Source organism: Nycticebus coucang, chromosome 9, assembly GCF_027406575.1.
Source record: "Nycticebus coucang isolate mNycCou1 chromosome 9, mNycCou1.pri, whole genome shotgun sequence".
Taxonomy (NCBI): domain Eukaryota; kingdom Metazoa; phylum Chordata; class Mammalia; order Primates; family Lorisidae; genus Nycticebus; species Nycticebus coucang.
The window spans coordinates 23613864-23640953 of NC_069788.1; the positions used below are offsets into that span (position 1 = coordinate 23613864).

At 40.5% G+C, this 27090-nt stretch overlaps 1 protein-coding gene across 31 annotated transcripts in view; it reads left to right on the forward strand.

The window, feature by feature from the left end:
- Positions 1-27090, forward strand: part of DST (dystonin) — a 465208-nt gene that overhangs the window by 225392 nt on the left and 212726 nt on the right. For all 31 annotated transcript variants that reach the window (XM_053603771.1, XM_053603761.1, XM_053603774.1 and 28 more), the window contains one exon: positions 23932-24098. In XM_053603771.1, coding sequence (XP_053459746.1) covers positions 23932-24098 — 167 coding nt within the window. The remainder of the gene's footprint in view (positions 1-23931; positions 24099-27090) is intronic.

Consider the following 27090-nt stretch of genomic DNA (forward strand, 5'->3'; position numbering starts at 1 on the left):
AGTCTGTATAGCCAGGCTTTATCTCCAGAGAGCTGTAGGACTCTGGCAGTCTTCTTAATTTCTGTGGGTCTTAGTTTCATGTTTGCAGAAGGAGGATGTTAGACTCGATCACGATTCTGTTATTACTAATGACGCTGTTCTTGAGTTCTCCTCTGAGCTGCTGGGCCCTCCATGACTGCCTTGTTGATCTTCAGGGCAAGCCTATGGAGTGGTTCTCTTTTTAGCTCCATCTTTATAGATGAGGAAACTCTGGCTTACCAAGTAACTTACTCAACTCACTTAACTGGTGGTGCTAGAGCTTGGGTGGATTTGATCTAAAATTGTCTACCAAGGTGAACACTTCACCGATACAATTTACCCTGTTTTTCCATAACCAGGAAAATGGTCTTCCAGTTTTTAATTTCTGTGAATCCATGTACATAAAGCATACCTTTTGTTTGTTCCATGTTTTTACTCCTTCGTTCTTCTCTTCTGTTACTCCTTTCTCAAACATTAATTATACGTTACGTATTGAACCAAAAGTAGGCACTCTGAGCTAAGTAGAACATAGTCCTTTTTCTGTCTGCATTATATCCTATTGTTTGTTAATAACATGACAGGATCCATGGCTGTTAACTTAGACTTCTGAAAGTTAGACCTCCGGGATAACGATTGTGAGTAATTTTAACTTCTCACCAAATCATGTGGCTGTATTCACTCGTGAAACTTGAACTATTTTTATGTTCCTTTCCATCCTTTGGTGACTTGCTAATGACTAGTGTGATGACCTAAGGAAAGAAGCCGAGGAGAGAAGACTGAGAAGCAGGAGTGTGGACTTCTAGACATTCCATTATCAGTCTCTGAGTAATGAAGAGTTGAATATTTTTATTACATTGACTTTTGTATTCAAAAAACTTTGAAAAAAATTTAAGGATCATCTTAGAATATGAGAGGAATACATTAATGAATATTCAACCTACCTACAGTATATTTATTCATGATTTTTTTCTCTAACCAAATCTTTTGTGACGTTTAGTCTACAGAACTCACTTGGAATTCTAGAGGACAAAATCTAAATATGGTTTTCCTTTCATATAATAGCTCCACAGATCTTGAACACAAAGGTCATTTTTTTTTGTAGTTGACCAACTCATTTTTTCCCCCAGAACTGTTTTATCCCTCTGTCTGTTGTCTCTCTCTCTCTCTGTCTCCTTTTTTTGTTGAGATGGAGTCTCACTCTGTTGCCTCAGGCAAGAGTGCCATGGTGTCAGCCTAGCTCAAATGGCCTAGCAACCTCAAACTCTTGGGCTCAAGAAGTGATCCTCTTGTGTCAGCCTACTAAGTAGCTGGGACTACAGGTGCCTGCTGCAACTTCACGCTAATTTTTCTATTTTTAGTATAGACAGAGTCTTGCTTTTACTCAGGCTGGTTTCAAACTCCCAAGCTCAAGTGATCCTTGCTTCAGCCTTCCCAAGTGCTGGGATTACAGGTGTGAGCCACCATGAAGAGCTCTCTCTCTTTTTTAAAGGATAATGCATTTATTGAGGCTTCCCCCCCCCCCCCGAGACAGAGTCTCACTTTGTTGCTCTTGGTAGAGTGCTATGGCATCATAGCTCACAGCAACCTTAAACTCTTGGATTCAAGTGATCCTCTTGCCTTAGCCTCCCAAGTAGCTGGGACTACAGGTACCCACTACAGCCACAATGAATAGCCATATTTTAGAGATGGGGTCTCACTTTTGCTCAGGTTTGTGTTGAACGCCTGAGCTCAAGCAAGCTACCCACCTTGGCCTTGCAAAGTGCTAGGATTACAGGCATGTGCCACCACACCGGACCTCATTTACTGAGTTTTGGGCTGTTTTTAGTCATTTAGATTTTGCAACCAGTTTGTGAAAGTTTAGTTTTAAAATAATTGAATAGAACTTGGGTTCCTAAGTTAACATTACAATGCCACTGTTTTTTTAGTTCAGTGAGGGACTTGAAAAAGTTCAAAGTCCTTGGCTCTACAAAAAAGTTATTATTTTTTTTTTTTGTAGAGACAGAGTTTCACTTTATTGCCCTCGGTAGAGTGCTGTGGCGTCACACAGCTCACAGCAACCTCCAACTCCTGGGCCTAGGCGATTCTCCCGCCTCAGCCTCCCGAGTAGCTGGGACTACAGGCGCCCGCCACACCGCCCGGCTGTTTTTTTGTTGCAATTTGGCCGGGGCTGGGTTCGAACATGCCACCCTCGGTATATGGGGCTGGCGCCCTGCTCACTGAGCCACATGTTAGTTTTCTCCCTGTTCGAATAATAGATAAGAATTTGTTCAAGGTAATCATCTATTCAGAATATTAAACTTGAACTTTATTAACTTTTTAATTGTATTTGTCCATTTAACTCTTCCTTTTATGTAGGCAATACGCAAGAGGTTAAAATTTTCCAAATGTTTGTGTAGTCTTTTCAGTTTAAAATACTGTGTGGAGCATTTTCACACTTTGGTTGTTTTTTTTTTTAAAACTTGGAAGCAGATGCTAAAATGTGTTGATTACATTTGTTTCTGCCAAAATAGTTAAGATATTTTTGAAAAAATTGTCTTTGGAAGCAAACATCTTAGCTTGGAAATATTTGCTTGTTGTTGATAAATTCAATATGGAATTTGCTTTTGCCTGACTGGTGTCAAGTGTCGTGAATGAAATAGTCTCAGCCGTGTAAAACTCGTCCTCTTACACAGTTGCCTCCATTGACTGTGGGGCAGGCGCAGTTCTGAGCCCTGTGTTCATGTCACCCCCATCTCAACATTGAGAGGGTACTATTGTTATCCTCATTGTATAAGAGGGAAGTCACAGGGCCAGTGGATGGGGAAGCAGGAATTAAATGCAAGTCACCGTCTTCCATAGCTCTGCACCCGTCTTCCTCCTAATGTTAAACTTTTACTCTTGGAATAACTTGAGACTAGAGAGTAGGAGAACCTTGAGCTCTACCTTTTCCAAACTTCTGCTTTATTCCTGTTAATACCTAAACTCTCTTGAATAGAAAATAATCATTATTTTTTGCTTTTATAAAAACATACAAAGAAAAAACATATAAAGGAACTGATTTTTTTGGCAATGTTTTTGTATCTAGCGCTCTAAATTGGTAAGAATTTCATGTTCTGTGTGGAAGAACACTTGGCAAGCTATCGTGTCTGCATCCATTGTGTGTCCCGCAGGTCCGTTTCCGCTTCTGTAGAATGAGCTGGGTCATCCGTAGCTACAGCTCCGTCTTCCATGTTGTAGGGAGTCACTGAGGTTGGTGGAGTAGAGGGGAGAGAACTTAAGAGACCTGGAGTCAGAAGACATCAATTTTTTAATATCCACATCTGTAAAATTGGAGTGGTTTCTTGTTTTGAGGATTCCGTGATATCATACATGTGAAAAAGACTTTGGAGAGTATAAAGTGCTTTAAAAGTTCTATTCTGCTGTTTTCTACTCCAGAGAAAAGAGGAAACATCTTTTTTTTTTTTTAATTTTTATTTTTTTATTAAATCATAGCTGTGTACATTAATGCGATCATGGGGCACCATACACTGGTTTTATGGACCGTTTGACACATTTTCATCACACTGGTTAACATAGCCTTCCTGGCATTTTCTTAGTTATTGTGTTAAGACGTTTACATTCAACATTCACTAAGTTTCACATGTACCCTTGGAGGAAACATCTTGTAACCACCCTCTGAGTAGAAGAGTGCCATAAGTTTTCACCATTTTTAACAGGATGCTTCTTTCTTTCCTTCAGACATAGAACATTCTGCATAAACTGAGTAGGCTGCCACCTTATCTGTCCTTGTAATGCCACCTCCACTCATCTTCTCACTCATTTCTCCAGAAAATATTTACTGAATACCTATTACATGTCAGCGTGCTGACCGTATTCTTCACATTCCATAGTTAGCTTAAAACTTTGTCAGGCTGTTGGAATGGAAATCACCTTCTGAGGGACCAAGTTTGGGAGCTATTTTTCTGGTAATTGACACCTTTTCTGGTATGGACACATTTCAGGGCCATTATTGGGGTTAACTCTGATACCATAAAGGAAGGGAAAATAAGGCCAGAGGTAAATCTGCTGTTCTGTGGGGAGAGGCTGTCAGGTAAGGAGGTGTGGCTGGTCTCGTGGGGAAAATGTTTGTGAACCCTGCCATCCAGTTCACATGAGAGATCCCGAGTACATCTTCCTCGAAAATGTGCGGTGTTCCTTGTCTCTGCTATTCTGCTGATATAGAGGCTGAGAAGCTGCAGTGAAAAGGGTCCTGAGTTTAGGGGTGGGGCAAAGCCAGGAGATTCCCTTTCAGGACCTCTGTCCGTGCAGCCGTTTTCCCAGCAATGAGAGCTCTGACAGGAAGCCGGGCGAGCAGCCGGGCTGGCTCCTGACACAGAGGAAAAATTAATATGAATTGTAAGGAGACATTTCTTTTCTAAAAACCAAGAAGAAATTTTATTCCATTGTAAATCCGAACTGGAATTTAGGGTACCCAGGTTCATACCTTAAGCCCCCTCCTAGTGTGCTGTGAGACCCTGGGCAAGTGACAGCGCCTTTGTTAATCTCAGCTTGTTCACCACTGAGGTGAGGGCATCCGCCACGTGGCTCTACTTCCTTTCAGCTTCAATTCCCATGCTCTCTTAATCTTCACTATTTTTATAACCTTTTCTAAGCTAAATACCTCAGTTCTCCTAACTACAGGATGTTGCCTTTTCTACTGTTTTACCTACATTATTTAGGTAGTAGATTTGAAATACTTTTTAATAAATTATATGATTTTAAAAAGTGATTTAAAATGAAAAGTGGTATTTGCCTTATATAGAATAATTACACACATAAAGGGAAAAAAGTGTGAATTAGCTTTTAGGGAGGATCTGAGTCAACTTTGGAGTTGGCCGTTCTTGTGTGCTCAGTGCATGCCATGACCATGACAACATCTGTAAAAATAGGGTGTTCCTGTTGCCCAGTTGTCTGGTGCCATTGACTTTGCTCATAGGACTTTCACATTTCCAGATTCAGCTGACTAACACGGGTGAGGCTGTTGCAGTTCATTTAGCAGTAAGGGGTCACTTAGCACTAAGCTGTGAGTGAAATGATAGTGTGCTGTAGGATGGGATATGTTGGTTTGTTTCTTTCATTGTAAAGACCTCTTGAGTCTATACACCATGCCAAGTTTATGAAATTTTTTTTGGAGAAGTGATTCAGAGGAAGCCCAGCTTCCCTACTGGTCATTGGGTTCCCACTGACTGGTCCTTGGACTTGTGCTTCCTGCTGGACACTCTTGGGCAGTGATAGGTGTAGTGTGTTGTTTCTGAAAAGTGAGGTCAATTGGAAGTCATTTAATTTTCTGAAATTACGAAGTTTACGTGACAGGGTAGAACTCATTTACAGCAAATATGAAACATGTTTCCAATCATTCGTAGTTTTTCTTTCTTTTTGACTTCCTTCTTTCCTTTCTGTACCCCTCCCTGCTCTTATTCAGCAGATAGTTATCAAGCACCAAATATGAGCATGGGGAGAATGTTCCAAGGGGAGAAGTAGCTTGAACAAAGGCTCCTAGGAGAGAGGGAGCATGGGGGTCATACGGCTTGATGTTTATATGGCTTCATCATACAGGAGAAGGAGAATGGTGTGGATCTGGAGGGAGCAGCCAAGACTAAACTGGATGACTGTGGGTGCAGAGTAAAGAACAAACTGGACTGGGAATGATCGTGGGAGCAAAACGTGGTGCAGTGAGACTACTTAGGAGACAGTTACTAATCCAGTCACTGAGGCTCAGTGCCAGAAGGTGGAAGGTCAGTGTTATTCTAGGCCCATCACGACTGTGTTCTCAAAGATGTTGTTAGTATTGATATTGGAGATGAGAGGTAATGGTCCAGACGAGAGACAGAAGTTGCCTCAACTCAGATTGGTAGTGGGAAAAGAGAGGAAATAGAGATGATTTGCCTCCCAAAACTTAACGTGTCCATAGTATTAGGTGCTTATATCTTCCCTAGGCTTGTGGGAAAGTAGCAGATGAGTGTTCGGCAGGATGAGGCAATGCACATGAGGAGGATTCAGAGACGTCCGTCAGTTAGATCCTTTTGTGCTTTGAGAGCTCCAGTGCTGGTTGCTTTGGTGCTCAGATTGCGGAATCAGAACATTCCGCTTATTCTCAGCTGTTCCTAGTGCCCTGTAGCTGTTAGTGGAGACTGTGGACCGCATTGCCTGACCGTGCTTTCGGGGGCATTTGGTTAGACCTTGTGTTGTTTACATCCCTCACTCACCAGGGGCGGGCTTGCATCTGGGGACTCCACCGTGGGAGCTGTGTGAAGGAGGGGCAGGCTTAGTCTCTGTATGTGAACTGTGCCTGTCCTTGCCCCTTCTCCCCAAGGTTCTCGCCTGCAGTCTCCTGCACCTTCTTCTTTCAGTTCCAGTCACTGGTGCTTCAGTAATTAGATGTCGTCTCAGCTCTGCTAAGAAGGAGAAGGGAAAGTAGGGAGTGAAGTTCCAGTGTTGTGTAGAAGATGAGAGGGGGTGCGGGAAAAGCAGCAGCCAGGGCAGGGACGAGTGGCAGGGCTTTTTTTAACTGTTAGTTTTCAGTATTTTTATTTCAGGTTTTGAGCTTACCTATGTGCAATGAAAGGGTACAGCTTTATTCTGAAGACCCAGAATCCTGAACTATGAAAATGACTTTATATATTGGGTATCTAGATTTACTTTTATGTCCTAGAGGGCCCAAGATCATCTTGCTAAAACTAATATAGCCACCAGCCACATTTCTAACTCAATGTGTTTGAGGACCTCTTATCCAAACGGTGAGATTTTCTGAGTATTTGTTACCAGGAGGAGCTCAAAGAATCTGCATTTGGGGAACTTGCTTTCTAACTTGCCCAGGCAGTTTTTGAGACTGCCTCATGCGGAGTGTTTTTATAACCCAGAACTTTCTCTATAAATCAGTTTTTGTTAGGGCTCTGGAAAATATTTGAACTTGTCAAAAAAAAAAAAATCTTAAAGATTCTTATTTCGAATTTAAGCTTGGAATATCTTGGAAAAGGAATCCACGTCAGTGTCAGAGGCGGGTTGCCCTTTCCTGCTCCGTGTGTGCAGCGGCACCACCACATTTTGGGTTTTGTTCCATGGAAAGGAAAAAATCTTTTTCCTGTAATTTTCAAGTGAAATAAAGATTTGGCTGATTCTGTGTATATATCACAAAAAGTGACAGGTATCTATGCCTATTCTCCCATGTGGGACCTTAACCTTGAAATATACGACCAAGCAGAACTGATCAAGAGGATCCTTGCTGCTGTTAATCTGCTGTGCTGATTCCAACGGTGTCTGCCTCTGTCGGACTCATTTGTTCACGGGGTATTTACTCAACGTCTATTATGTGCCGAGTATTGAATGAGCTGGACACTGTAATACTAAGGTAAACATGATTTTGTCCTTCAGTGTCTGTTGCTCATGTAAAGTAAGGGAAGATGATATCAACAGACAGCAGTGACGCACAGCACGTACATCTCAATAGTATACGTGGGGAGCCGCGAAAACACCGGGCGGTGGGGTCCCTCCTGCAGATCCCTGAGACAGAATCTGCTGAAGCTTCCACAAGGAGAGGGATGAGGGAAGAGTAGAGTGGGGTGGGGGTTGGTGACAGCCTTCTCTGGGTAGGGGTGGGCCATGTAAATGCACAGTGGAGATGCATTCTTGTTGTGGGAACTGGAGTTCAAGACCAGCCTAAGCAAGAGCAAGACCCCTTCTCTACAAAAAATAGAAACATTAGCTGGGTCTGGTGGTGCGTGCCTGTCGTACCAGCTACTCAGGAGGCTGAGATAGGAGGATCGCTGGAGTTTGAAGTTGTGATGAGCTATGATGACACCATGCTGGCCTGGGCAACAGAGTGAGATATTTTCTCAAAAACAAGAACAGACAGACCCCCCAAAAAACACACGAATAAAATTGGGTAGCAGAGGCACCTCTGAGGAATACTGAGAAGGAATGGCCAGAGAGGCAAGAGGAAAACCAGGAAGGGTGACATCGTGGGAGCCAAAGAGGAAAGATTGCCAGTGACAGATGCCTCAGAGAGATCAGGATGAGAGACGGGAGGCATTTGCACGAGCCCTTCTCCACGCTGTGTTTCTATTCTTAGACTGTAAGCTCCAGGAGGATGGTTGTGTAACCAGTTCCTGTTAATGGTACAAGTAGATGAGTGTTTGCCAAATGAGGGAGATGGTGAAAGAGGACATGATAGGCGCTCTCCTCCCTCCCTCTTCCCTTATGTTTAGGAAAACAATCTAATGTCCTTCTTTCCTGAGAAAATAGAAAGAAGCATTGTGAGGAGTGGAAAAACCGGCCAGTTAGGGCACCAAGAATTGCCAAGTTTCTCTGAGCACCCAGCTGAGAGCGCACATCTGGAGTTTTGGTACAACAAGTCACATGGTGGTTTTTCTAGTAGAGATCCAGGGGTCCTCAAACTGAGGCCCGCGGGCCACATGAGGCGGTGTGATTGTATTTGTTCCCGTTTTGTTTTTTTACTTCAAAATAAGATATGTGCAGTGTGCATAGGGATTTGTTCATAGTTTTTTTTTTTAAACTATAGTTCGGCCCTCCAACCATCTGAGGGACAGTGAACTGGCCCCCTGTTTAAAAAGTTTGAGGACCCCTGTAATCTAGCCCTAGGCTAGAGAGTTTTAGAGCAGAGAACACACACAGCTGGGTTGGTGAGGATTGGAGTCTGGTTGAGAGGTTGCAGGGTAAGAACAGGAGGATGGGGGAGTTGGGGATATTAGTAAGAAAGTAGTTAAGTGATGGGTAATGCAATAGAAGGCAGAGAAGATGTAAAGGTAGAAGAGGGCTCTCTGTAAGAGGGGAAGAAAGGTAATTTTTTTCTTTAGTCATCATAAATTCTTAGAATGGATGCGTGTAACAAAAGCCAGATTAACAAAAGAAGCACAGAAGTTTATTAACACGTATATTTTGCATGTACATAGGAGACACCCAGGAATGAGCAGTTCTCAAAAGAGGTGGCTTTGAATTTCAGTTTATGTGGCATCTTCAACAAAGGGCAGTAAATATTGAGAGAAGTGACAAAAGAAAATAATTTTTAGCCTCTGGGGGCAGCAAATGGCAGATAAATGGCAGATAAAAAGGCTAGTTAGTTAAACTTATTTGTATGGATTCCTTTAGTACTATCTCCAAGCCCATCGTCATCTAAGGTTGTCTTCGGTGGTTAACCTTAATTCTCCCTGGTTAAGGGGGTAAGGATACCTTTTTCTTTGTAAATCTGTGTCCAGCTTTCAGGCAGATTATAGATAGAGAACAGAGAGCTTTCCTGCATCTGTTTCTTTTGATTTATTTATTTATTGAGCAGAGTCTCACTCTGTCGCTCTGGGTAGAGGGCTATGGCGTTATAGATCACGGCAGCTTGAAACTCCTGGACTCAAATGATCCTCTTGCCTCAGCCTCCCAAGTTGCTGGGACTACAGGTGCCTGCCACAATGCCTGGCTAGTTTTTCTGTGTTTTAGTAGAGCCGGGGTCTTGTTCTTGCTTAGGTTGGTCTCGAACTTCTGAGCTCACTCAGTGGACGCACCTCAGCCTCCCGGAGTGCTGGGATTACAGGTGTGAGTCACAGCGCCTGGCACATCCACTTCTTTTTATTGTCTTCACCTCAACAGTCCTTCCTATTTTAGAATGGCATCTTCTGGCTTCCCAACCCCTCCTTTTCCCCCCAAGTATATATGAAATATACCTACTAATAAGCATCTGTTTGTTTTTCACTTCTTGTCCATTCCAACTAAGAACTTCTAGCTAAGAACTTATGAGCTGAGGAAACATCATTTTTCCTCCCCTGTAGCTCATAGATTAGAAGAAAATTGGGCAAGTCAAGGAATCTGAGATGTCGATGAAGTCAGATAAGCGGGTGAGCTAGAGTTAGCTAAGGAAAGCGCCGGGAGAGCAGGAAGCTGCTGTCAGATGATGAGATTGGGGCACAGGTGTGTGACTGCTGAAATGGAAAAGGACAGAGGACTGAAGGTGGGGACAGGGTGGAGACAGGGTTTGAGAGTGCAGGGGCACACTCATCCAGTTGCCACACCTTGGTTGTGACGTGGGCATCATTTTGAGGAGAGGAAGGAGATGGAAGAGCAAGGGTGGCCCACCATGCAAAAAATGCCATTTTTGTACCTGTCAATAATTGTTTGAAAAGCACTTGGTTGCATTACTAGAGGAGTAATATACCTGCCCTGCCTTCAGGCTATTGGCGTCTCAGACTCAACTAAATTTTAGTTAACACAGTGGGGGAGACTTGGGGTTCAGTAAAAATGGAAAAGCAGTTTAAGATACTGAAGATGTTCGAGACTTTGTTTGCCATGGAGTGGATTTTTCTGGTGGCAAGCTGGATCAGGAGGATGCATCACAGTTGAAGTATGCACACGAGAGGCTCAGTGACAGGAAGAACTTGAATTTGGGTGGTAGCCAGCAGTGACCAGGATGTGAGGCCTGAGAGCTTCAAGTTTCCAAAAGGAACTCTGGTGTAAAGTATTGTGTTTGTTTTTGATGCTGGGGACAGATTGTTGGTGAGAAGCTTTAAGAAGCAAATACTATCATAGGTAATGAAATTGTGGTGGGAGAAGCAAACGTTTAGTTTCTGTGTATCAGGCACTTGATGTGACTATTTCATTTAATTGATATAAGGGCACAAATGTTTAGCTTACATTGTTTTCATTTCTAAGTTGTAGTTCAGCCTTTTGCCCAGGGGGTGTGTTGAACACTCTCACATTGTGCACATTAGGTGACATCCCGCCAATCACCGCCCCCCACACACACTTTTCTTCCCTCCCCCTCATTAGACTAAACTTGTGTTTTTTCTTTAGTGTGAGCGTGTAGTTGTTTATATATTGGTTTCACATTAGTATTGAGTACATTGGATACTCAAGCTTTTCCATTCTTGTGATAGTTTACAAGGAAGAATGTGTTTCAACCCCAGGCAAACACAAAAGACACGAAGTCTCCATGTTTTCTTATGGCTGACTAGTACTCCATGGTGTACGTACGCCACCGTGTGTAATCTGTGAATTCATAGGGTGATGGGAACTTGGGTTGATTCTACATCTTGGCAATTGTAAATTAAGCTGGAATAAACATTCTAGTACAAATATCCTTGTGGTAAAATGACTTTTTTTCTTTTGGGTAGACACCTAGTAATGGGATTGTAGGATCAAATGGAAGGTCTACTTTTAAATTATTATTTGTTTATTTATTTTGCAGTTTTTGGCCAGGGCTGAGTTTGAACCCGCCACCTCCGGCATATGGGGCCAGCGCCCTTTGAGCCACAGGCACCGCCCAAGGAAGGTCTACTTTTATTTGTTGATAATTCTTCACACTTTTTTCCATGGGGGTTGTGTTAGTTTGCAATCCCACCTTATTTAATCTTTAGAACCATCCAAGGTAGGAGACTTTTTTTTTTTTTTTTTGAGACCGAGTCTCACTTTGTTACCCTCAGTAGAGTGCTGTAGTGTCATAGCTCACAGCAACCTCAAACTCTTGGGCTCCAGTGATTCTCTTGCCTCAGCCTCCCAAGTAGCTGGGACTACAGGTGCCTACCACAATGCCTGGCTATTTTTTCTATTTTTAGTAGCAGCCTCAAATTCTTGGGTTTAAGTGATCTTCTTGCCTCAACCTCCTGAGTAGCTGGGACTATAGGTGCCTGCCATAATGCCTGACTATTTTTAGAGATGGGTTTAGCTCTTGCCAGGCTGGTCTTGAGCCCGTAAGCACAGGCAATCTACCAGCCTCGGCCTCCCAGAGTGCTAGGATTACCGGCATGAGCCACCATGCCTGGCCCCAGAGGGAGACACTATTTTATCATCATTTAAGTATTTTTCAAATTGACAAATAAAAATCATATATACTATTTATTGTGTACAGCATGTTGTTTTGAAATATGTATGCACTGTGAAATGGTTAAACAAGGTAATTGGCATATGCATTACCACATATGATTATCATTTTTTGTGATAAAAACACTTAAAGTTTACTCTCTTAGTAATTTTCAGGAACACAGTACATTGTTATTAGCTACAGACAACAAGCAGATGTCTTGAAATTGTGCATTCTTCATCCTATTGAACTAAAATTTTGTTATTGCTTGGCCACCATCTCCCTAGCCTCTCTCCATTCTCCACCCTCAACCCCTGGGAACCACAGTTCTGTTCTCCACTTTTATGAGTTCAACTTTTTTAGATTCCACATGTAAGTAAGATCTATCAATATTTGACTCTATTCCTGATTTATTTCACTTAACATGATGTCCTCCAGGTTCATCCATGCTGTCACAAAGGACAGGATTTCCTTCTTTTTTTTTTAAAGCATAAAAAGTACACACATTCTATTGTGTCTGTATTTTCTTTATTCATTCTTCCATTGAGAGCACTAGGTTGATCCATATCTTAGCTCTATTAAATAACACTGCAGGAAACATGGGGATGCAGATACCTCTTAGACATACTAGTTTGATTTCCTTTGGATTTACACCCAGTAATGGGATTGCTGGATTACATTAGTTCTATTTTTAATTTTGGGAGCAACTACACAGTGTTTTTCATAATGGCTGTGCTAATTTACATTCCACCAGCAGTGTGCCTGGGTTCCCATTTCTCCATATCCTCACCAGCACTTGTTATCTTTCCTCTTTTTTTTTTTTTTTTTTTTTTTGCAGTTTTTGACTAGGGCCGGGTTTGAACCCACCACCTCCTGATCTCCCGTATATGGAGCCAGTGCCCTACTCCTTTGAGCCACAGGCGCTGCCCCCTATCTTTCCTCTTTTTGAGAATACTTCTTCTAATAGGAGTAAGGAGATATCAAAGTGTGGTTTTAATTTGCATTTCTCTGATACTTAGTATTGTTGAGCATTTTTTCTCAAACCTGTTGGCCATTTGAATGTCTTGTTTTGAGAAATGTCTATTTAGATCCTTGGACAATTTTTATTATATATTTTTTTCACTATCAGAGTTTCATTTTGTTACAAAAGACATTTCATATAGCATACACATTTATGGAATTATTTTACTTACTTATATTGCTTTCCCCTACATAACCAAAAATCCTTCCTGGAAATACTACATTTTTCTCTTTGCCACAATTCCTTAGCAAGCAGTGAATTCTGAATCCAGCTCAGTTTGTTTTTTCCTTTGTGCTCTCTAATATGTCTTACTGTTACAAGGACACTCTGTTCCTGCTTGTCTCAAATCCCTGGCACTTGGACAATCTTTAAATTGGGTTATTGTTTTCTTATTATTGAGTTATTTGGGTTCTTTATATGTTTTGGATATTAACCCAGTGTCAGATGAATGGCTTGCAAATACATATTTTCTCCCATTCTGTAGGTGGCCTCTTCACTCTGTTGATTGTTGCCTTGGCTGTATAGAAGCTTTTTAGTTTGACGTAATTTCATTTGTCTATCTTTGCTTTTGTTATCTGTCATTTTGGGGTAATATACAAAAAAAAGCAAAACATTGTGCAGACCACAGTCAAGAACCTTTTCTTTATGATTTCTAGTAGTTTTTCAGTTGTAAGACTTAACTATAAGTCTTTAATTCACTTTGAGTTGATTTTTGAATGTGATGTGAGATAAGGATCTTATTCCATTCTGCATATGGGCTTCCAGATTTCCCTACATCATTTATTGACGAGACTGTCCTTTCTTCATTGTATGTTCCTAGCCCTATTGCCTAAAATCAATTGACCAGAAATGTGTGAATTTTTTTCTGAACCCTCCATTGGTTTCTTGATCTATGTTTCTATTTTTGTGCTATTACCATGCTGTTTTCATTACTGTAGTTTTATAGTATATTTTGAAATAATGTAGATAGGTGCCTCCAACTTTTTTTTTTTTTTTTTGCCTTTTTTTTTTTTTTATTGTTGGGAATTCATTGAGGGTAAATAAGCCAGGTTACACTGATTGCAATTGTTAGGTAAAGTCCCTCTTGCAATCATGTCTTGCCCCCATAAAGTGTGACACACACCAAGGCCCCACCCACCTCCCTCCTTCCCTCTTTCTGTTTCTCCCCCCATAACCATAATTATCATTAATTGTCCTCATATCAAAATTGAGTACATAGGATTCATGCTTCTCCATTCTTGTGATGCTTTACTAAGAATAATGTCTTCCACATCCATCCAGGTTAATACGAAGGATGTAAAGTCTCCATTTTTTTTAATGGCTGAATAGTATTCCATGGTATACATATACCACAGCTTGTTAATCCATTCCTGGGTTGGTGGGCATTTAGGCTGTTTCCACATTTTGGCGATTGTAAATTGAGCTGCAATAAACAGTCTAGTGCAAGTGTCCTTATGATAAAAGGATTTTTTTCCTTCTGGGTAGATGCCCAGTAATGGGATTGCAGGATCAAATGGGAGGTCTAGGTTGAGTGCTTTGAGGTTTCTCCATACTTCCTTCCAGAAAGGTAGTACTAGTTTGCAGTCCCACCAGCAGTGTAAAAGTGTTCCCTTCTCTCCACATCCACGCCAGCATCTGCAGTTTTGAGATTTTGTGATGTGGGCCATTCTCACTGGGGTTAGATGATATCTCAGGGTTGTTTTGATTTGCGTTTCTCTAATATATAGAGATGATGAACATTTTTTCATGTGTTAGCCATTTGTCTGTCGTCTTTAGAGAAAGTTCTATTCATGTCTCTTGCCCATTGATATAAGGGATTGTTGGCTTTTTTCATGTGGATTAATTTGAGTTCTCTATAGATCCTAGTTATCAAGCTTTTGTCTGATTGAAAATATGCAAATATCCTTTCCCATTGTGTAGGTTGTCTCTTTGGTTATTGTCTCCTTAGCTGTACAGAAGCTTTTGAGTTTAATGAAGTCCCATTTGTTTATTTTTGTTGTTGTTGCAATTGCCATGGCAATCTTCTTCATGAAGTCTTTCCCCAGGCCAATATCTTCCAGTGTTTTTCCTATGCTTTCTTGGAGGATTTTTATTGTTTCATGCCTTAAGTTTAAGTCTTTATCCATCTTGAATCAATTTTTGTGAGTGGAGAAAGGTGTGGGTCCAGTTTCAGTCTTTTACATGTAGACATCCAGTTCTCCCAACACCATTTATTGAATAGGGAGTCTTTCCCCCAAGGTATGTTCGTGTTTGGTTTATCAAAGATTAGGTGGTTGTAAGATGTTAGTTTCATTTCTTGGTTTTCAATTCGATTCCAAGTGTCTATGTCTCTGTTTTTGTGCCAGTACCATGCTGTCTTGAGCACTATAGCTTTGTAGTACAGACTAAAATCTGGTATGCTGATGCCCCCAGCTTTATTTTTGTTACAGAGAACTGCCTTAGCTATACGGGGTTTTTTCCGGTTCCATACAAAACGCAGAATCATTTTTTCCAAATCTTGAAAGTACGATGTTGGTATTTTGATAGGAATGGCATTGAATAGGTAGATTGCTTTGGGAAGTATAGACATTTTAACAATGTTGATTCTTCCCATCCATGAGCATGGTATGTTCTTCCATTTGTTAATATCCTCTGCTATTTCCTTTCTGAGGATTTCATAGTTTTCTTTATAGAGGTCCTTCACCTCCTTCGTTAGGTATATTCCTAGGTATTTCATTTTCTTTGAGACTATGGTGAAGGGAGTTGTGTCCTTAACTAGCTTCTCATCTTGACTGTACTGACTTGTGGACATTGATTTTATATCCTGAAACATTACTGTATTTTTTGATGACTTCTAGGAGTCTTGTGGTTGAGTCTTTGGGGTTCTCTAAGTATAAGATCATGTCGTCAGGAAAGAGGGAGAGTTTGACCTCCTCTGCTCCCATTTGGATTCCCTTTATTTCCTTGTCTTGCCTAATTGTATTGGCTAGAACTTCCAGCACTACGTTGAATAGTGAAGGTGACAGAGGACAACCTTGTCTGGTTCCAGTTCTAAGAGGAAAAGCTTTCAGTTTTACTCCATTCAGTAAAATATTGGCTGTGGGTTTATCATAGATAGCTTCAATCAGTTTTAGAAATGTGCCACCTATGCCTATACTCTTCAGTGTTCTAATTAGAAAAGGATGCTGGATTTTATCAAATGCTTTTTCTGCATCTATTGAGAGGATCATGTGATCTTTATTTTTGCCTCTGTTAATATGGTGCATAACGTTTATGGACTTGCGTATGTTAAACCAGCCTTGCATCCCTGGGATGAAGCCTACTTGATCATGATGAATGACTTTTTTGATGATAAGCTGTAATGTATTGGCTAGGATTTTGTTGAGAATTTTTGCATCTATGTTCATGAGTGAGATTGGTTTGAAATTCTCCTTTTTGTTTGGGTCTTTTCCTGGTTTTGGTATCAGGGTGATGTTTGCTTCATAGAATGTGTTGGGGAAGATTCCTTCTTCCTCAATTTTTTGGAATAATTTCTGCAGTACAGGAATAAGCTCTTCCTTGAAGGTTTGATAGAATTCTGGAGTGAAGCCATCTGGACCAGGGTATTTTTTGGTTGGAAGCTTTTTTATTGTTTCTTTGATCTCAGTGCTTGAAATTGGTCTGTTCAGGAGCTCTATTTCTTCCTGGCTGAGTCTAGGTAGAGGGTGTGATTCCAAATATTGATCCATTTCTTGCACATTGTCAAATTTCTGGGCATAGAGTTTCCATAGTATTCAGAGATGATCTCTTGTATCTCTGTGGGATTAGTTGTTATTTCCCCTTCATCATTTCTGATTGAGGTTACTAGAGATTTTACTTTTCTATTCCTCGTTAGTCTGGCCAATGGTTTATCTATTTTATTTATTTTTTCAAAAAACCAACTCCTTGTTTCATTAATTTTCTGAATGATTCTTTTGTTTTCAATTTCATTGATCTCTGATTTGATTTTGGATATTTCTTTTCTTCTACTGAGTTTAGGCTTAGATTGTTCTTCTTTTTCCAATTCCATAAGATCTCTTGTGAGATTGTTGATGTGCTCTCTTTCTGTTTTTCGAATGTAGGCATCTAAAGCGATGAATTTTCCTCTCAAAACTGCTTTTGCAGTATCCCACAGGTTTTGGTAGCTTGTGTCTTCATTGTTGTTATGCTCAAGGAAGTTAATGATTTCCTGTTTTATTTCTTCCTTCACCCATCTGTTATTCAACAGAAGATTGTTTAGTTTCCATGCCTTTGGGTGGGGTCGAGCATTTTTGTTAGAGTTGAGTTCCACCTTTAGTGCCTTATGGTCTGAGAAGATACAAGGTAAAATTTCAATTCTTTTGATTCTGTTGATAATTGTTTTGTGTCCCAGGATATGATCAATTTTGGAGAATGTTCCATGGGGTGATGAGAAGAATGTATATTCCTTATCTTTGGGATGGAGTGTTCTATATGTGTCTATCAAGCACAGTTGTTCTAGGGTCTCATTTAAGTCTCTTATATCCTTGTTTAATTTCTGTTTAGAGGATCTGTCCAGCTCTGTAAGAGGAGTGTTAAGGTCCCCTGTTATTATGGTATTATCAGATATCATATTGCTCAGACTAAGGTCTGTTTCAAGAATCTGGGAGCATTTAAATTGGGTGCATAGATATTTAGAATTGAAATGTCTTCTTGTTGTATTTTTCCCTTGACCAATATAAAGTGACCATCTTTGTCTTTTTTGACTTTAGTTGCTTTAAATCCACATGTATCTGAAAATAAGATTGCAACTCCTCTTTTCTTCTGAATTCCATTTGCCTGAAAAATTGTCTTCCAACCCTTGACTCGGAGCTTTAATTTGTCTTTTGAAGCCAGGTGTGTTTCTTGCAGACAGCAAATGGATGGCTTGTGTTTTTTAATCCAGTCAACCAATCTATGTCTCTTCAGTGGGGAATTCAAGCCATTAACATTTATTGAGATAATTGATAAGTGTGGTAGTATTCTATTCGTCTTATTTTGTGAGAGTCCATTGCTTAGTTTTATCTTTTGCATCAGTGTGGCGGTTTGGTTCTGTCCTTTAATTTCTGAGTTCTTACTTTGCTGCTGATCCATTGTGGTGGTCAGTGTGCAGAACAGGTTGAAGTATTTCCTGTAGAGCTGGTCTTGTTGTGGCAAATTTCCTCAATGTTTGTATATCCGTAAATGATTTGATTTCTCCATCAATTTTGAAGCTTAGCTTAGCAGGGTACAGAATTCTGGGCTGGAAATTGTTCTGTTTAAGTAGATTAAAGGTAGATGACCATTGTCTTCTTGCTTGGAAAGTTTCATTAGAGAAGTCTGCGGTCACTCTGATGGATTTGCCCCTGTAGGTCAACTGGCGCTTACTCCTGGCAGCTTGCAGAATCTTTTCTTTTGTCTTGACTTTGGACAGGTTCATCACAATGTGTCTTGGAGAAGCTCGGTTAGAGTTGAGGCGACCTGGGGTCCGATATCCCTCTGAAAGCAGTGTGTCAGAATCTTTGGTGATATTTGGGAAATTTTCTTTTATAATATTCTCTAGTATGGCTTCCATTCCTCTGGGGCATTCTTCTTCCCCTTCTGGAATTCCTATAACTCGTATGTTGGAACGCTTCATAAAGTCCCATAATTCTGACAGTGAACGTTCTGCTATCTCTCTCTTCTTTTCTGCCTCTTTTACTATCTGAGTTATCTCAAGAACTTTGTCTTCTACCTCTGAAATTCTTTCTTCTGCATGGTCTAACCTGTTGCTGATACTTTCCATTGCATCTTTAAGTTCCCTGATTGTTTCATTTCCTTCAGCTCTGCTATATCCTTTTTATATTCTTCATATCGTTCATCTCTGATTTGATTCTGTTTTTGGATTTCCTTTTGGTTATTTTCCACTTTATTAGCAGTTTCCTTCATTGTTTCCATCATTTCTTTCATTGTTTTCAACATGTGTATTCTAAATGCCCTTTCTGTCATTCCTAACATTTCTGTATAGGTGGAATCCTCTGCAGTAGCTACCTCATGGTCCCTTGGCGGGGTTGTTCTGGACTGGTTCTTCATGTTGCCTGGAGTTTTCTGCTGATTCTTCCTCATGGGTGATTTCTTTTATCTGTTTCCTTGCCCTAATTTTCCTTTCACTTCCTCTTGCTCTTTAAGTTCTCATGCCTGTAGACTAAGGGTTACAGGACCAGAAGTGTGAGAAGGTTTAAGAGCAAAAAAGGGATGAAAGAAAGGAGGACCGAGTGATAAGGAAAAAAAAAGAAAAATAGAGAAAGGAGAGGGGGTGGGTAAGAGGAATATTGACAAAAAGAAGAGGCACAGAAAGAGGGAGACAGAGCAATATAGGTGTACAGTAGGGTACTTTGATACAACCTTAAAAAAAAAACCACCTTCTGGGGGTGTCCAGTTGGGTGGTTCCCTTGAGGTCAGCAGCTCTTTGCTAACCTGATCAGACACAGTACCCCACCTCCACCAAGTAGAGAGGAAAGACAAAAATGCTATAAATCAAACCAAAACAAGCAAACAGAAAACTTTATGGGATAAAATTGGCTGGAAAAACCAAATAATAGCGGTAGAAACACTAACAAAAATGAAGTTCTAATTATTGAAATAGGCAGCAATGGGAAATTATAATTAAACTAGAAAAATTGAGAAAGAAAAAGGATCTGTATGGAAAAGGTTGAACTTAAAAAACAAAAGAACAGTCCACAACATCAAAATAAACAAAAAAAAAGAACCAAACCAAAAAAAAAAACAAAACACACAACCAAAAACAAAGCAGTATGTATATGTTATTGAATATTGTCTGGGCAACACGTGGTCTTCTGGAGTATGAGATGTTAATCACAGTTCTGATAGGACTGGAGGCTGCTAGTTTCTCAAACCCCAGCAGGTAGACACCCTAAATCTCTCTTCAGCCCACTTAAAAGGCACTTTGAACTTGTTCACTTACTGAGCAGAAGCTTTCTCAGGGAAGTGCTTGTCGCTGGAATCACTGCTGAAGTGGCTATCCACTTACCCTGTGTGTCAAAACTGGTCTCCCTCTGCCCCTGAGTGTTAGGGCTGCAAGGCGGCTCAGACCCCGCCCTTAGGCTACTTGGTCGCTGGGTTACCAGCTCCCACCCAATTCCAGCTCTGCGACCCTGAGGGCGGAGCTTGCCAGGGCAGATCGCTCACAATGTCTGCCTGTGACCCAGAGCCAAACACTATTAGCTCCGTCTGGCTCAGCAGCTCAGACTGGGGCCCTAGACAAAGGCCAAAGTTCTCCACACTCCCCCTCAGGCTCTCCCCAAGGCAGTTCAGCTGAGTGCCAAGTCCAAAGACACCAAAACAGTTCATAGGTAAGGCCTTTCTGGTTTGCAGTCTGGCTGCTACTGAACTTACAGTTGCGGGCGGGTTTAGACTGATTGAACACACGCGACCACTTGCCGGTTTTCCACTGTTTTAGTCCTCCTCTTGGGGTCCAGAAGTCTCTCGCTGACTCCCTGTATCCTCTCAGGGGTGATGATAGGCAGATCCCACCAGCCAGAGATGCCTGGAGTCCTATATCCCCAGACTCACGGTGCCCAGATGCAAGGAAGCTGTTACTCGGCTGCCATCTTGCTCTGCCTCACTCTAATTCAAGTTTTAAAAGTGGAGCCAATTTGCTTTCATCTCAAATGCTTTAGTTGGAGGCAGCTCCCATGTGGGTCTGTCCTTTTAGGAAAAGAGTCACCAGGTTGGGGAAGGTTTAAGCGCAGGCGGGCCGGGCAGCTAGCGGGCGCAGTCAGGCTCGGCGGCTGTGGCTTCTTGGTGCCTCCAACTTTGCACTTTTTGGTCAAGCTTGCTTTGGCGCTTTGGGGTTATTTGTGGTTCCCTATGAATTTCAGGGTTGTTTTTCTATTTCTGTAAAAAATGTGAGAAATATGGTGGGGGTTGCCTTGAATCTGTTGGTTACTCTGATTAACATGGACATTTTAACAATATTTATTATTTTACTCCATGAACATGGCATATTTTTCCATTTTCTTCCATGTATTTGTGTCTTTAATTTCTTTGTCAATATTTTAGTTTTCAGTGTAAAGCTCTTTTATCTCTTTGGTTATAATTATTACTATGTTGTTTTTTTTAATCTATTATAAATGAGATTGCTTTCTTGATGTCTTTTTATGGATAGTTTGTTGTTTAAATTTTAAAGATGAAGAAAATGGATTTTAGATTATGTGCCTAGTCTGGGCCATGCATTTCATATTATTGGAGTTGAGATTTAAACTCAGGCAGCAGTTGCAACCTTCTCTGATCATCACTGTATTGCCTCTAGGTTTTGGAAAGGAGGCAGCTTGATTACCTCCCAGGATCTAACCTGCATACGGAACCATCAATTAACTTGTCATTGCTGAAGGACTCAGGCTGTTTCGCTGAACCACACATTTCAAGTCAGGGATTATGAATGGCAACTGTAGTCTTAGAATTTTTAGCATTTAATTTATTTTTCTTTTTTGTTCTGGGTAGACAGTATCAGGAAAAGTCTGATATGCTTAGCCTGGTGCTAATGGTAACAGGATATTTTTTAAAAATACCTTAAATTACCAAAAGAGGAAGATGTTCATTTAAATGGGAAAAGCAAGATGATGCTAAAAATGAGTTAATGTGTTAGTCTTTGATATTTTAAAACTTGGTTTATAACATAAATTACAGCTTTTTAATAGTGTACATATGAATAGCAGTCTGAAATAGTGTGTGTAACAATCTGAAATTCATCCATTGGAAACTTACATAATAAGAATACATTGTTTTCTCTTAATTGATATGTTAACCCTTTCAGACTCTAAACTCTTCCTCCCACATCCTTCCTCTAGTAAAACTACCTTGTAGCACTTGAGCCTGCTATACTGTACTTTGTAGTTGAAATTTACTGACTACTCTAGTTAATAGGTAATTACTTTTGTAACTAGACTGACATGGAATGCACTTGAATCAGCAGAAAACAGTCCCTGTTTTCCCCAGCTGTCTGCCTTTTCTATACAGTGCGTTGCTATACCACCACCCATACAGAGTACCCCAAAGCAGCTGATTTTATCATTTTTACAGGCTTACAGGGACCTGTTGTGAAATTTTACCTGGAGGCTTAACTTTTTCATTCATGGTATTCTAGATTAGTTTCTTTGAACCCTTGTGTTCGTAGATTTCAATTAATTTGAGGTAATAGATTTTTAAAAACTCTTATTCTTTTACTCCTACAGGAAGAGAATTGAGAGAATAAAAAGTCAAGTTTTTTGTCACTTCTCCCTTTGTGAAAAAGAATAACAATAACCACAACCGTAAAACAGCTAACCTATGCTAAGTTTATACTTACTAAGTGCCAGGCATTGCACTGCACTGGTGTTGCTGAATTTTCAGTAGAAATTATTCTTCTCATTATGTTACATGTGAGTGAAGGGTTTTTAAAGCCTTTAAGTAACTGGACATGTAAATGGTGGGGGTGGTGTTCAAACTCATGAGATGTGCCAGGAGGACACTCAAGCAGTTTTAGACCAGCATATCCATTGAAAGCTGGGTGGAAAAATATGGGTGGATTTTATACTCTTTTTTTTCCCTCTACATTAAAAAAAAAAAAAAATCCCTCTATATGCGATATAAGGTGTTCATGCACACAGTTCATTTGCAGCCATGCTACAGAAATTATACAGATACCCAGGAAGGTAAATTAAAATTGAGAAACTTTCCTTCACTTTGAAAACCCGGGCATTTGTCAGGGAGTTTCTCAGACAGTGGCTGAGAGAGGCGCTGGGAGCTTGGCTGCTTCCACCCAACCCTGGAGAAAGGGTGTGTAAGGCCCACACTGGCCTCTGCAGCAAGTGGTGGTGTTAGGGGCTGCCAGGCCTGGCAAGGGCATCCACTGCCCCAGGTCCGCCTCTGGCTGTGCCTCTGGCTCTGCGGCAGCTGGGAGGAATAAAGGGCTTCCTGTCTGAGCCTGGTGCTGCCACATGGGAAGGATTTTCTTTAGTCTGGATTCTCTTTTATTCTTGTTCAGTTGCTTGGCTCTGCCTACTTTGACCCCTGACTCCTGTGCTGTATTTATAGACTCTTAGGAAGACTTTAGACTGAAAAGGGTCTTAAACATCATCTGCCTCCCACGTCCTGCTCATTTTATAGATGAGGGAGTTGCCTCACAGACGCCAACTGTCCAAAGCCAGGTCTAGCGGCCTGTCTCATGACCCGGGTCTGGTGATTTTTTTCCCTATTACGGAATGATTTGTGCGTCCTGTGTCTGACTTCCAGTCTCTTTCCCTTGCTCATCCTCGTCCTGGCTTGCCGCCTGCCTTCTTGATCCCTTGGCGTTTTGTCCTGCACTGATTGAGGGAACAGTTGGTGGTGGTGTTAATCCCAGCTCGGAATTAATGTGTGACCCTTATTAAAGTCACTTTGTGCCTCAATATAATTATCAGCAGGTTAAGTAGGACCCTTATCGAAAAGGCACTTCTGGGAAAGCATAAATCATGAAAATTGGTGATCTGTTTTCATTATTCTTCAATGGAAGAGTCTTTTAGAGAACTTAAATAAAACAAAGTATGGGGGGAAATCAGTTAAAGGTTTTAGTAGAGTAAGCTGAACAAGCACTGAAGAGAAAAGTGGGGACTTTTCAACCAAACTGTTACCTAATATAGTTAACAGGAGAGAATACTATTTTTTTCTTTGTTCTTTGCAGAGAATACCTGTGGGACTAAGTTCTGCTCTGCAGGTGATAGTGCAGACTGATTCATAGGTTTTGCCTCTGATAACTAAGAATAATGTTTGCTTACATTGTTTTAACAGATCTGATTAGCAAAGAAGGGTGTATACTTTTCAATGCTGTGAAGTCTTGGTATAGTAAAAATTATTAGATACTTTTATATTGGACACATAAGAGTTAAGCCTGACTTTTAAAATCTGTTGTTAATCTCTTTGAAATTCAGTTTTCTCATATGTAGAGAAAATTTATTTAGTTTATAAGTGAGAATTGTGAGGATTAACTAAAATAGCACTTGTAAAGTGCTTTGCACATAGTAGGTAGGTTCTTAATCTGAGTTAGCTTCCCTCCTTCTAAATGTTTAACACTTTCTGTTATATTTAGATATCTGATATCCATGTTACTGGAGAGTCAGAGGATATGTCTGCAAAAGAGAGATTGCTTCTGTGGACACAGCAGGCAACAGAAGGCTATTCTGGAATTCGATGCGAAAATTTCACTACCTGCTGGAGAGACGGAAAACTATTTAATGCCATTATTCATAAATACAGGTATGGGAATTGTGGATTTTTTCCTTATACAAATGTGATATTTGTTTCTTTCATTTCTGTGTTTTAAAATGACCTTTTATGGTTACAGAAGCAATGCATGGACATGGCAGAAAATTAGAAAATACAGTTAAATTAAAATAAAAACATATTTCCATTGCTCAGATCTTAGCACTCTATACTATACTGTGCACACATGCGCACACAAACATAGTTGTCATATATCTTTGGATTTTGCCAGTATTTTAGCAGGTGGTGGTCTTTGATATGTAGAATTTGCAGGTAGATGACCAAGATTGTGTCTGCACGGGACTTCTGAGTAGGAAGGTAAGAGTTTAGTTCAGATTTATAGCTGGTAAGTTTCCAAATTATGTCTCCTGGTCTAAGTACTTTAGTTGGGTTTAACAATGGTCAGTTTTGGGGTGGCAAACAGTTTCCTGGTGAGAATTATTATTATTATTTTTTTTGTAGAGACAGAGTCTCACTTTATGGCCCTCGGTAGAGTGCCGTGGCATCACACAGCTCACAGCAACCTCCAACTCCTGGGCTTAAGTGATTCTCTTGCCTCAGCCTCCCGAGTAGCCGGGACTACAGGCGCCCGCCACAACGCCCAGCTATTTTTTGGTTGCAGTTCGGCCGAGGCCGGGTTTGAACCCGCCACCCTCGGTATATGGGGCCGGCGCCTTACCGACTGAGCCACAGGCGCCGCCCTCCTGGTGAGAATTATTAATCACTAAATTCATGTTAACACTTACATAGCGCTCACTGAGTGCCAGGCACTGTTCTGAGCAGTTCGCATATATTAATTCATATAATCCTCACAGTGCCTCTGTTGTCATCCCAGCTGGTAAACAGAAACTGAGCCAATACTGAGTAAATCCTTACTTGAAGTCACACAGCCAGCAAGCGGCAGACTTGGAATTCAAATGTCGGCAGCCTAGCTGTTGAATCCATGTTTTTATTGCCCTATAAAAAGTTAAAGCCCTAGTACCAGGCAGGGTGGCTCATACCTGTAATCCTATTACTCTGGGAGGCCAAAGAGGGTGGATGGCCTGAGCTCACAAGTTTGAGACCAGTCTGAGCAACAGTGAGACCCCGTCCCTACTAAAATAGAAAACCTAGCTGGGAGTTGTGGTAGGCACCTGTAGTCCCAGCTACTCGGGAGGCTGAGGCAAGAGGATCACTTGAACTCAGGAGTTTGAAGTTGCTGTGAGCTACGATGCCACGACACTCTACCCAGGGTGACAGACTGAGACTCTGTCTCAAAAAAAAAGTTGAAGCCCCAGAAAGAATGATTTGAAAACTATGTATTTTTTGTTCTCAGTTATTTTTCTTAGTTTTACAAGGGTCATGTCATATTGTTGAAATATTGAATATATTCCTAGTGAATAACCTTAAGCTATAACTTCATTAAACTAACAAACTTACTTGATTATAATAAATATTATTATATAGAAAAGTTAATGGTTTGATAATATTTTACCTGTTAGGCATTCTTTTAAGTGATACATATATAAAAAATTATACAGGGTAGACATAAAGTTCGTGTGTGATTTGTTACAACTATTGCACATGTAACTAATTTGTTACAACTATGGCATGTAACTAATTTGTTACACGTGCAAAAGTTACAGTTATTTTAAATTGTGTACAAACTTTATGTCCATCCTCTGTATATAATATGTATATATACAGTGTGGATCCACCTTGTATATATAATACATATAAATACGGTATGGACAGATAGTATATATATTATCTGCTTCAAATCTCCTAACAAGTCCATAAAGCAGCAATTGTTATTATCCAGTTTTGCAGGTGAGAAGCCTTAGGTTTACCAAGGTCACACTGCTGATAAGTTGCAGAGCTAAGGTTCAGTGTGGTTCCATGTTCCACTCTCAGCTCTCCTTACCCTGCATTCCTTCCTTTCATTCCTTCTTTCTCCTCCTTTTCTTTCACTTTTTTTATTTTGGAAATTTCAACATCTCTGCAACTGTAATGAATCCCCTGTATATCCACACCCGAGAGTCCCTATTTTTAAATGCTGTAATAGGCTCCTTCCTTTGTGGAACAACATTTAAATAGAGGTGGGTGTAGGTTTCTGAACTGAAAAGAGAAACTAAGATCAACTTGCCTACACTTGTGTTAAGTACAGAACGAGATCTTTTTGAGGAACAGTGCCAAGAAGGTTTAGTGATTACAGACGTGGCCACCCTCACACTGCACTTCCCCGGTGACTTCAGACTTGAGGCTGTCGAAGTCTGTGTTGCTGGACACATTCTGTACATGAGATGATAAGATCTCTGTGGCCTTTGAATTAAAATTTTTGATTGTGATATCTAAAAGATGTATGTCACAATGTTATCTTTGAAAGTGGGCGCTCTGTTCTTTGAAGTTTTTTAGGCAGAAATAAACCCAGCTATTCTTCTGAAATTAAACAATGGTCTGTGGACAATTTTCTCTTCAATACTCAGGAAGAGTTATAAGTACAAATTGGTGTGTGTGTGTGTGTGTGTGTGTGTGTGTGTATACACATAGTGCATTTTTCTCCTAAATACTCAAATAACTTACTGTGGATGTCAAAGATCCGAGAATTTCCTAGGAGAGTTTGATGTTACAGAGCTTTATTGCTCCAGGCGAAAATTTGAACCTTGCAAATGTTATTTGTTTTGAACTTTTCTTTTGGCAGTGGTCTTTTTAAAAAATCATCTAGCTTTAACTTTGAAGTTCAGTTTTCCTAGTTTGGTTTGCTTTCCTTTGTTAGAATTAATGGTAAAAATACCTTCTGTCAGGTTGAAGTTTTTACAGGATTTCTTTGTTGTTGAAGTTCTGTTACGTTATTCTGTGTCTCATAAAATATTACTGGGGGCTGGCCTTCTTCCTTTCTTCCCATCTCTAACTCCCTCCTTTCTTTCCTCTTCTTTCTCTTTCTCATCTCTTTCCCCACTTCCCTTTCTCTAACATAAAATAAACTTATACTTTTATATTCTAAAAA